The following is a 12,401-nucleotide window of genomic DNA, read 5'->3' as shown; positions in this document are numbered from 1 at the left end:
TACCCAAGAATTGAATCATGAGCATTCACATTTTCAATAAAATAAAAGTTAATAATATAAGGAAAACATGGTAACTGTCAGAACCTTATCTTCAAATTGTTGAGAACATTTGTGACCCTGTCTTTGAAATGTACCTTCTTGCAGGGTTCAATGGGAGGAGATGCAAGCTGTGTTGATGAGATTTTAAAGGTGAGATCAGTTTTATTGCTTGTTGCTGGCATTATTAAAGAAATAGTTCACCCAAATTGAAGAAAAGTGCAGTCATTTTGTGCTCTGTATTTAAAGCTATATGAAGCCAGTCATATGATACCTGTGTGTAATCGATATTTGCCTTCAACTCTTTCAAGAACGTCATGTTCTTATAACATGCTTTTTACATTATGGTGTTATTATTGGCACAAGGACATGCAAGGTTTTTAAATATGCGCACATGTAATGAGTTTCAATTTTGGGTGAACTGTCTCTTTAACAAATTAATTGATTTGAATGTATGACTGTTTTGTTAATTTATTTATCCTAATGCTAGGACTACAAAATATAAAAAGTTATTGAAATATCACAAGTGTGCATATCGCAATGGTTTGCAATAGCTTCATGATTTTAATATTTAAAAAAGTTATATATAATCAACGTTTTAGGTCGATGCAGATAGCCGTAAGACAAAAAGAATGATGTTGGTTATATAATTTTTTTTAATGTATATTGTATTTTAATTTGATTTTACAAACTTAAAGCATTATCACGGCGTATATCATATTATTTAGCAACTTATCGGCTTCGTCCAAACTTAAGGCAGCTGACTTCGGCGGCATGAAGGCAACTTTGGAAATTCGCATTCAGACAGACTTCATAGGCAGCGTAATGGATTTCTGTTTGAAATATAAACAGAGTGCTTTTGTGATAACTAATCCTATATTTGAAACTTGCAATGCTAATGTCTCACTAGAAATTTAATCAAAAGGTGTAAAAAGTAAAAATATAATTTTATTTACAATAAATTTACATTAATACGCACACATGCATAGAATTGTGGGACAAGACCATGAAGGTATCTCAGGAGACAGAGGTGCCTTGATGCCTTCCTGCTTTGAAATGCTGCATCCGAAGGCAGAATTTAAGAGATTTCAAACGTGGCCATGTGTTTTTCAGTGTCATGCAATCCTAGGCTAATGCAAATAGAAGCGCTTCACATTTTAATGACTATTAAATGCGCGTTGATGTTTACACATGAGCCTGGACCACAAAACCAGTTACGAGAGTCAAATTTTTTGCAATTGAAATTTTTACATCATCTGAGTAAATAAGCTTTCCATTGATGTATGGTTTGTTAGGATGAGACAATATTTGGCCGAGTTACAAATATTTAAAAATCTGGAATCTGAGGGTGCAAAAATTTTTTAATATTGAGAACATTGCCTTTTATAGTTGTCCAAATAAAGTCCTTTGCCAGACACATTACTAATGCTAAATAAATTTTTTGCTATATTTACTGAAGGAAGTGTCATTGAACATGATCTTTACCTAATATCCTAATGTTCTTTGGCATTATAAACTATAATTTTGATCCATACAATGGTTATTGCTACAAATATGCCCGTGCTCTTATGACACACTGTGGCCCAGGGTCACACATCTTCAACATTTATGAAACCAAAGCTCATTAATGTGTATGTTTCTCCATCAGGAAATGACTCAGGTCTGGCCTCCTCCACTAACAGCCATTCACACGCCCTGCAAGGCCGAACCTTCAAAGTTTCCCTTTTCCATTGCTAAGGTGAGACAGTCATCAAACACTATGTATAGTGACAGTATAGCACCTTACTCACACTGCATTAATGATTATAAAGACAAATTAATATGAATAAGGCTTTTTAATTTGTGTTTATTGTCTTTTTTTTGTAGGATGCCCAGCACCCGTCTTTCGGGGCTCACAGTAAGTTTGAGATGACTTTGTAAATTCATCCACTGTTGTGATGTCACTTCCTCTTTTAATAGTGAATCGGTGTCGTGCACTGGTGAATAATATGATGTTTTGTTCTCGCAGAGAAAATCTCAGGGAAGAGCGCATCCACCAGTCACCCATCAAAGCCATCCGAAAGCGAACAGTCAAAGTGAGTGCGGTTATGAAACTGTGCTTTCAGTTTTAATATAGGCTATCTTGAACCAAGCAAATGCAAAATTGTTCATAAGCTTGTAGGGATTTGCAGCATTTAAACTCTATATGCACTTGTTTGGCGTTAGCATACAGTTTGTCCCAGTAAAGCACACTTTATTTTTTCTTCCGCACATATTCTTTTCAAGATATTAATGTTCACGCAAACAAAATGATAACGCTAGCAAAGCACAAATCTTCCAACATGGCCGCACCTTCCCAGCATGAAACCCAGCTTGACATCACTTCACATTCTCTGTTAAAACAATGAAAACCAAGCATGAACCAGTAGATCAATCAGAGATAAATTTAGAAAATACAGCATCTCTTACAGTCTGGACACACCAAAACTTTTAAACGCGGCTGAAAACGGCTTGAGGACGCTGAATGCCAGCTGTTTTTCAGCCGAGCGCTTTGGTAGCTCTGACTTCAGCTGTGAGCAGGTTGGTTGCTGTGGTAATGTCCCGCCCCTCCTCCCCTGTAATTGGACGGCCGTGTTAGAACTGACATTGACGAGGGGAGCTTTCACTCAAAGTTGAATATTTTTTTAACTCTCGGTGCGCAGCGCTGAGCGCGGAAAAACGCTGATCGCCGTTTTTCAGTGCGGAGAAAAAAAGGCTAGCTGCTTGCCTATTTGAAAAACGCTGAGTTTCCATTGATATCAATTGAAAACATGCGCCAGCCGCGGGCGTAAAAGCTTTGGTGTTTCCAGCCCCTTAAAGCAGTGCTTCCCAATCCTGGTTTTTGAGTACCCTCTCCCAGAAGTTTTAGATGTCTCCTTATTTAAAACAGCTGATTCAACTCATGAATGGTTAAATCTTTCCCTAACAAGCTGATGAGTTAGATCAGGAGACATTGTGAAATCGAGGACCAGGATTGGGAAACACTGTCTTAAAGCATCCCCAGCATCCCTTATTATAGGAATATTCAGCTAAATAAATACAAGTTAGTGACAGAAGCAAGCTACCTACTGTTCATAAGAAGTTCATTTTTATAGACAACATCTGTAACATGCTGTCAGTTAGGAAATTAACAATAGAAATTATTTAGCTCTTTTCTTGTTGTAAAGCAAGGAACAAGTTGAACTTTTTAATACTGATCAACAACATGCCACACGTGGCATCCATAACTCTTACATTGTGTTTAACTAGGAATATTCCTTTAATAGAAAATGGAAATCTTTGAAACCTATCCTTCAGACATAATGGCTTTACTGATGTCCTGTTGTCTTTATTTCAGCACGCTCCAAGATGACCTGAAGCTCAGCAGCAGTGAGGACAGCGATGGAGAAGATCCTGCAAAAAATGCATCCAGAAACACCTCTGCAAGGTGAAGCTAATTTCACGTTAAATTTCACATGACCTTGAAGTATACCCTTGCCATGTGTTGGGTGGGGGGTTAACAGGACCTTCTTAGTTGATGAAAAATGCATTTAGACTTAGTCTGATGTGGTTGCATTAATTTTGGGTGCCTTATGCCATTGCGTGAGCTTTCCTTACCTGCCGCCCCACCTCTGATGCTTGCATGGCAACAGTAGGATATCCAAAACATGCAGGCAAATTTAATGGAAATTGCAATAACCTCCAAAAACTTTACATTTGCTTGGTGATTCTTGTAAGGCGAGTGTGGTAAGGAGATACGTTGACTGAGCATGTGGGATTTTGTTGAATAATAACACTTAAGTTATCAATTATAGTTTACATTTTAGTTTACACAAAGTTGATTTGTCAGTAATTCAACAAATTTACCAAATGTTTGTTTCTTGAATCACAGTAACAACAGTAATAACAGCGAGCCTGCCGAGCGAGAAGACACCAGCAGTCACAGCGGTTCGGAGAGCAGCTCCGGTTCTGACAGCGAGAGCGAGAGCAGCTCCACGGATAGCGAGACCAACGAACCTCCTCGTGCCGCCTCGCCTGAGGTGATTCACCTGCACAGCCATGCTCTTCACACGCACATGCAAATAAGCTCGTCATGTGACACAAATCATTGGCATCTGTATGCACAGTTCCCACTGTGAGCCATTGAATCACAAATTAAAGATCTTTCTTATGAATATAAACAAGATCCTTGTTATTTGTGATTTATATTGTGGTGGTTGTGATTAAAAACAGATTTCAAGATTTTAAAAAATATGTTGTATATTCATTGTGTGTTTCCCTCTACGACATCACAGCGTGAACAACCCACAGCAAATAAATGGCAGTTGGACAACTGGTTCAAGAAAGTCAACAAGTTGTCCCCAGCATCTCCGGTGGAGAACAGCAGCACAACACCAACAAAGTATAAGAGAGAAGGACGAGAGACCAGCTCGAGCAGGAACTACAGCGGGCCGGGTTCTAAAGACACGACCCCTGCCACGGGACGAGACCTGCGGCCCCCCCAGAAGAGCTCCGAAAGCTCCCGAGGGCGACAGAAGTCCCCTGCTCAAAGTGAAGGCGGAAGTCAGGTTGGACGGCGGGTAGTGGGCAAAAAGCAGCCCAAGAAGCCCGTTAAGCCGCCAGTTGTGGAAGAGCCGAAGGGTGGGCTGAAAGTGGAGACCGAACCCTCGCCCGAGATCCCGTCGCACAGGGCCCGCGCCGCCAACAAGGGTCCCCGCAAACCCAACATCAAAAAGGAGCCCAAAACCTCCTCGCCTCGGCCCGCGCAGGACAAACGCAAAAACAAAGCACCCAGCAAGATGCCGCAGAAGTCCCGCGAGTTTGTGGAATCCGACTCGTCGTCTTCAGACTCGGAGGGCAACGAAAGCGCCCGCTCTTCTTCGCAAACGCCGAGAGAGCCGTTTGCAGAGGAACCATCTGCTCTGTTCTCAAACATGCTTTCCCCATTGAGTGAGCCAGAAGTGCACAGACTCCTGGTTCAGATAGACCTCAATCTGCTGTCCAGAGTACCAGGGCGACTTTACAAAGACGCAGAGGTGAAAGTGGAGCAGGACTCTCCAGTGGAGGTAAAGGATTTCCAGAAGCAGCCTGGAGAAAAAGTGGCCAGCAAGGGCAAGAGGAAACACAAGGTTGGTTTCATTGTTTATCTGGGTCAAAACCTAAAAAGCTGTGGTTCTGTGCACACTGCACATTTTCAAGTGTGACAACTGCATTTAAATGCGGGAGTGAATCCTCTAAATGTGTGTATGGATCAAGACTCAATCCTGAAACTGAGATGATTGATTGATTGACACAGAGGTAACCATAGCAACATTTTGCCATTTTGCATGCTATCATTCACCGCTTTGACCAAAATAATATTACAGCGTTATGTTTTGCAATAAACTATCGTCTTGGCATTGTCTTGCAGTGTTGCCAGGTCCTCTTCTTTTTTGAACTTGCATATCGTGGCGCTTAACCGTTTATGGCTTTTGAATCATGAAGCAAACTTTTTAAAGTGAGAAGCTGCCGCTCCCAAAAAGTTGGAATTTGGAATTTTCTTGTTCGCTGTATTTTTCTTGTAGGATCTGGCAACACAAGTAAGCAAATGATCATGCCATTTTCTGCACCAGACTTTTTTTGGTGTGAATGCTGCTTCAGCAAGGTAACTCGCTAGGTTTTGGGATGAAAATTTGTAATAAAGATGATAATAAATAATAAAAGTATTAATAATCATTTTCCTAACTATTACTAAAAGGTGAACGGTTAAAAAAAATATATATTTAAAAAAATGGGACACTACTACTACACCGTCATATGACATCATACATACTACATCAAAGTATGTGCAATGTTTATCACAAACTTAAAACATATGGCCTTTATCTGTAGTCATATAAGTTTAGTCACTGCCTAATAAGTGGCCCTGGAAGCCCAAAAGCAGCACAACACACTCCCCTCAGATGCTTTCTTTCTGAGTCTATTCAACCGGTTCTGGTTTTCCGAGGTCAATTTGCAGTCGCTGTAGTGGACTGGCAATCTGAAGCACTGGGAGTTTCCCTTGAGTTATACTCGCATGAGCATTCATGTCGGAAAATCTCTTACCCCTTTGTTTGAAGTGAGGTCCTGAAAAATCTTTGTCTGAAGGGCTGTTTGTCCCTCCCCTACCCCTCCAACTAAAAAAGTATTCGGACTTCCCTAGTAAACGCGCCAAACCAAGGGGTGGGGGAAAGTTTCGGAGTAAGTGGTAGAAATGGAATTGGGCCTAAGACTATAAATTGGCTTTAACTATTATAGCGAAACTTTTGATCGGTGTCTTCCTCCTTGAAGTGTTACCTTAGTTTAATCCTAAAAGTTTTATCTTGTTTCTATAGAATGATGATGATGGTGTCAAGCCTGACAGTAAGAAATCCAAACAGGAGGAGAAGTCATCACATAAATCAAGCAGTAAAGAGTAAGTTCATTCATATCTCTCACATCTCATATAAAAGTGGTTTAATGTGCTGTATCACTTTTGTTTTGCATATTGTAGTTACGTGTTAAACATTACAAGACATGTTTTGGTTGTTGGAGAATTGAAAATGAAGACAACCAAACTGCGAACCTTTCATAAAAATGCTCAAATACCTTCTAACTATCTGATCATTTAAAGGCTGTTTAAAAGAATAGTTCACCAAAAAATGAAAATTTGCCAGTAATTTTCTCGCCTGAATGCAGGTGTATGATTTAAAATGGCGGCATGTCGGCTCCAAGTCGATCATTTGTTCTTGCGATGAAACTGCATGTTTTATCAAAACGCATATTACGGCTGGTCACGAGAACCAATGATCGTCTTGGGTACAGACCATAGACTGTAAAAAAAGATGGACGACGCCTGTTCGCTCTCTTCCATTGGTGAAAAGTAAAGCCGCCAGTGTCCCGATATGGCGCTGACATCTTGGGTCTTGAGTCTGCGCAATAGCGATTTCGGGACCAGTCATGCGCAGTAGTGAGCAGGAAGGGAAGCCGCGAAGTCAAAACCCCGCCCTCGCTCTCGTAGAATGCGCATATCACACGATATCACAGCTGTCAATCATGACGTGACACCACCGTTTTTATATCATAAAATAACGAACTAAACACAAACCTATTTTAAAAACAAACATTTGAATTTACATCAGCGTGATAAAAACTACAGTAAATGACAGAAACCTGCTTCGGAAAAAAGATAATTGAAGTGTAATTAATTTTTTTAGTTGGTCTCAAGTCCCATTGAATAACATGGGGAGGCGGGGTTTATGACCTATACTGGGACCAGTCACTGGGGGGCGATCGAGACGTTTTGGCTTCACTTTTCAGGGCTTGTGCGGCACGCTTGGTACAGACGTGCTGCAGTTTTTGGACACACTGAACTTATTGGGTTGTCTACATTTAAATGTAACTTATCAATTTCTAAATAAGCTCAAAATATGAATCGTTTCCTTTACAAATGTGTTGTGTACCTTCAGAAAACCTATATTTCCCCGCCAGAGTCATATGGTTTTCTTTATCTAATGATGGATCGGTTTCAAAAGATCGCTTACTATTTAATGCCATTTCAAAGATAAGAAGAGCCAGGATATTATTTAATATAACTGTGTGTTCAGCTGTAATAGGAAAGTCATATTATGCCTTAGAAGGGCCAAATGATTTTTTTTTTGTGAACTATTCCTTTAAGATGCATTTAAAATTTCAATTTCAAACAGGTCAATTGTTGACGTATCTGATTTTTTGTAAACATACATAAACTCATAAAATTGATCTCTGTTATCATCTCTAAGGAGGAGCATTTAAAGATAATGGATGAAAAACAGAAAATTAAACACATTAAACTAAACTCGCTTAAATTTTTTAATATGTGATTAGTTTGTATAAGCAGTTATCTTATCAAACAAAATAAACTGCACTTAACTCAATGTTGAAAAATCTGGTATCCCTGTTACTGTATTTTTACTTGGGTCAATCAATTTGAATCTGGTGCATTCGTCTTCAGCTTGGTGAATTTTTAAAGAAAGCCAATTCTGACCAAATATCCTCATCTGTCTTCCTGAGCCCCGTTGTTTTACGTCATATTTGGGATCTTTTCTCCAGGTCATCGAAGCGTGCTCAGGAGAAGGAGTCTGCACCCTCTCCCTCCATCACGTTACAGCGGACGCCCAGGTCTGATCAGTCGAGTCGTAAGCGGACTTTGAGCCAGTCCTCAACCTCTATACCCAGCAGCGGCAGCAGCAAAGACGGCAGTAAAAGCAGTTCCAGCTCCAAACACCGCAAAGGCGATGACAAACCTGTGCGTAGGGATGCCAAGGTGCGTTTCATTTTTATCATTAAAATGTATTACTGAAAGCTTATTATTTTGCCATAATATATAACGCTATAAAATTTTATTTTGTAAGATAATGTTTTGCCATTATCCAACACCCCTAGTTCACTTTTATTTTAAGTATAGATTTGTTTATTAAATACCATTTGTATTACAATGTTACATGTAGCTAATCTTTGTAGCATTAAAACTTTTATGATCCTATAATGGTTTTACTTTATATTAATATTTTTTTAAACAATTTTGTCTTTTAATATTTTCTGTGATAATGATTTTCTAGAAGGAATATGGAACTAAAGGTCTGCTAAATGATGTTATTATTAATAGAGTCGTGACTCAAGGACTTGTGACTATATGCACACTTCTTGAACTTTTGCTAGACTATATGCAACTATGCATTAATGTAAATGTTTACAAGTAGTCCTGGTTTATGTATTGACTTCTCAATATCATTTTTTTAGGAGAAAAGTTCTAAAGTTGAGAATCCTCCCACGGCACCGTCTCTCTCTGATGGCTCCAAATCAAGATCCAAACTTCTGTTTGAGGACAGGTACGGAGGCTCTCTTTAGATGTACATTTTACACAGTGCCCGAACCAGGTATAAAATCTGCCATGTTAATCTTAACCAGCTGTTCTGTGACGATTAACCGAGCTCAGTTACTATTTTAGTCTCTTTAGACCGGGTGCCCCCGACCACAATGAAATTTTATTGGTCCACGATGCTTTGTGTTTTAACATTAGTAATTAGTAGTTTGTTGTGTTTGTATGGTATTTTTAGTATGAATAATAGAAATTTTCCATGCTGCCTGGTTAAGATGCTGTGTTAGGATGTTACAGTTTTTGTTTTCTGTTTTGATGCTGCTGGAAGAGTCGGTTTGTGTATAAAAACTGGGAACGTGATTTTAAATTTCAGGGTTCATTCTGCTGATCACTACCTTCAAGAAGCGAAGAAACTGAAACACAACGCAGATGCTCTGGTAAGTGGTTTGTTTACTAACTTCTGTCCTCAACATCAGCAGCAGATCATCTGTGTGATATTTCTAGGACCCTTGACCTTTTCTGTAAGTTGTCCATTGAAAGTTGCATAACATGTGAAGCTGATCTAATAACGTACTGTTTAAAAGTCACGTGTCACTTCGTATCATTTCTACATCCACCTCCTGAAAGATAAAGTCAGAATCTGACAACCCGTTTTTTCTGTTTTAGAGCTTCTTGCTTACAGCTGATGTTTAGATCTGTCTCTTGTATAAAAACACACACTTCACAATTACTTGAAAATGAAAGAAAGGTTTGTTTGAATAGGGTTTAAACTACAGGACAGTGGCCTTATAGACGGTCTTAGCAGTAACAACATAAACGTCTTTCTTGAAACAAACTTAACTTCCTGTAAACTTCCACAGAGAATCACAGTGGTTTATTTCTGACAACAACAAAATAAATAACAAGTAAATTACCTTTTGTTTATTTTATATCTAAAGTGTATCGACCACTACAGTGATCGTGATTTTACCAAGTAGGATGTGATCCTGGATCAACATTTTCATTAACCAATCACATTGCGGGATTAGGATTAGTGTGTATGTTAGATTTAGGTTTAGGATTGGGTTGGGGGCTTTTAAAAGAGATCCCTAAAACTATTATTTCACACTAATTTGAGGGTTTAAAAATGGTTAGGGTTTGAGTTAAGGGTAAGTTGCGGTATCTTTAATTAAAACGTTGATTCAGGATCAACAAAAAGTGTTGATGCAGGATCACATCTTACTTGGTGAAATCACAGCGACCCAAAAACTACACTGATCTAACGTTACTTTGTAAAATGAATGTGTTAAGTATCTGTTAACTACAGATCGACTGCCAAACCTCTCATCACATAGCGGTTATCCATGAACACCGTCTCCACTCGTCTTTAGGAAACCAAAAGACGGCCTTGTTTGGAGTAAAAAACAATATTAACTAAATGTAAAAGTCAAGTAAATGTTTTTTTTATGTAGCGCCTTTTACAATGTTGCATTGTTTTAAAGCAGCTTTACATCAAAGTAGTAAATAAATCTCAGTAAAAGAGAAAATTATGAAATGTACAGTAGGGCTGGGCGGTATGGAGGTATATACCTTTAAGTGGGCGTGGCTAATTCTGCAATTCTGCATGTTATACAAAATGTGACGGAGAAACATATCAAATGAACTGGTAAGCTCTCTCTCTCTCTTCTCGCACATAACGCTTTTAATAGTTGTAAAGTTTTCTGAATTTTAAGCAAGAAAGCACAAAACTTGCATTTAATTCAGTGACGCATGCACTACTGTCGCGATTAGTTTGACATGCCATTCATAGTACAGCGTTGTCCTCATAAATGGGTTACAATTTAATAAAAGTGTATTGCCCACACTTTTTCTTCGACTATCGAACATTTTGTCAATTAATATGAAAAATAACAGGCATCATGCCTTTCCATCTTACATGGAAATTGAAAGAAAAATCTGTTTTACATTACATAAAGAATTTTCAAAAATGCCATGAAGCATAAAGAAATTGTATCAGAAAATCATCCAAAATGTTCAATCCATTGTCCATTAAACATATCCTTTTAGACTGTATTACATTTAACCCTGTGAGAAACCTTTTTACTCTGTTGATACTTTTGAAAAGGTTTTTAATCCAGTGAATCCAAACATGGTTTTAAGATTTCTAAAGGAAATAAATTTTAAACATCTTTTTTAATCTATCTTTATTTAATTATACTTTATTCTCGCCATGAATATAGCCGTAGAAGCTGGCATGGCATGTTTAAAAGAAAAGAAAGAAAGAAATTGTATTAGCATCACACAGTGTCGTCTTTAAGGTTGTAGGTGTATTAACAGAGTTTACAAAACCCTAAACTAAAGTAAAGCAACATATATTTTGTTGTAAACATTCAACAGATGGAACCCAAAACTGAACACAAAAAGGTTTTTATGCATTTATTCTCTTTGCCTTTTCTGATGATTACCATAATTTTTGTATAAGATGTATTGAATATGCATAATCAATTTTGACACAGTTACAGCACTTGGGCAATAACATAAATCTGCACCAAGGACTGATATCAGTTTTATTCACTGTGTTTTCTATATATTTGTGATGACAAGTGCAGTTTTCTTAATTTAAAAATAAAGTCCTTATTTGAAAAGCATGCGTTTAAATCTCTTTATATCTTTTGTTAAAACGTTTTAAACACACTGTTGTCTTCTTTGCAGATGGACAGGTTCGAGAAGGCGGTGTATTACCTAGATGCTGTGGTTTCTTTCATTGAATGTGGAAACGCCCTGGAGAAAAGTGCACAGGAGGCCAAGTCCCCCTTCCCCATGTATGCAGAAACCGTGGAGCTCATCAAGTAAGATCATGAGCGTGGTCTTCACGTGTCTTTAATGCCAACTTTGCTTCTGAGTGTAACAAAGTCAGTTTGCAGTGAGTTGATATACAAGTGTGTGTTTGTGTTGTGTAGGTACACTATGAAGCTAAAGAGCTACATGGCTCCAGACGCTACCTCTGCAGATAAACGACTAGCAGTGCTGTGGTACGTAACTCAGGAAATTGTGGCAATAAAACATGCAGAATGTGAAAATGTTAGCTAACACTTTATTTTACATTGTCTTTATCACATATGTTATTTGTAATTACTATAGTCAGTAGTCTTAAACGCAATCATGATACGCTCTTTCTGTAACGGTGAGAATAACGGAATGCGTGATCAGATTTTTCATCTGCACCTAACGTCAATCTTATCATTGTCACAATGCAAAAAGTTAATTTGGTCGGGACAGAGAAGAGCTGTAACCCAGGCTTTTTTATTTTATAAATATTTTATTTATTATATTTTAATAAAAGGGTAAACAAATTAATAAAAAATGCAGTGTAATGTTAGCATTTCCCCCCTACTGTACCGAAAATGAACTGAACCGTAGCTTCAAAACCAAGGTACGCACCGAACCGTGATTTTTGTGTACAGTTACAACACCCATTTAACATTTCTCAACCAATCAGAATAAAGCATTTATCAGGCCCGTGGTATAAGTA

The 12,401-nt window shown here is 38.3% G+C and overlaps 1 protein-coding gene across 5 annotated transcripts in view; it reads left to right on the top strand.

Annotated features, from left to right (window-relative positions):
- Positions 1-12,401, top strand: part of aff4 (AF4/FMR2 family, member 4) — a 41,024-nt gene that overhangs the window by 21,689 nt on the left and 6,934 nt on the right. For 4 of the 5 annotated variants that reach the window (XM_065287559.2, XM_065287557.2, XM_065287562.2 and 1 more), the window contains 14 exons: positions 145-189; positions 1,685-1,774; positions 1,903-1,933; positions 2,045-2,111; positions 3,392-3,481; positions 3,926-4,073; positions 4,329-5,162; positions 6,387-6,466; positions 8,122-8,335; positions 8,812-8,900; positions 9,264-9,327; positions 11,267-11,293; positions 11,582-11,718; positions 11,830-11,901. In XM_065287559.2, coding sequence (XP_065143631.1) covers positions 145-189; positions 1,685-1,774; positions 1,903-1,933; positions 2,045-2,111; positions 3,392-3,481; positions 3,926-4,073; positions 4,329-5,162; positions 6,387-6,466; positions 8,122-8,335; positions 8,812-8,900; positions 9,264-9,327; positions 11,267-11,293; positions 11,582-11,718; positions 11,830-11,901 — 1,988 coding nt within the window. The remainder of the gene's footprint in view (positions 1-144; positions 190-1,684; positions 1,775-1,902; positions 1,934-2,044; positions 2,112-3,391; positions 3,482-3,925; positions 4,074-4,328; positions 5,163-6,386; positions 6,467-8,121; positions 8,336-8,811; positions 8,901-9,263; positions 9,328-11,266; positions 11,294-11,581; positions 11,719-11,829; positions 11,902-12,401) is intronic. The other variant, XM_065287560.2, reaches the window with a different exon arrangement.

This window comes from Paramisgurnus dabryanus, chromosome 18 (genome assembly GCF_030506205.2).
Source record: "Paramisgurnus dabryanus chromosome 18, PD_genome_1.1, whole genome shotgun sequence".
Lineage (NCBI taxonomy): Eukaryota > Metazoa > Chordata > Actinopteri > Cypriniformes > Cobitidae > Paramisgurnus > Paramisgurnus dabryanus.
This window is presented reverse-complemented; position numbering and strand designations above follow the sequence as displayed.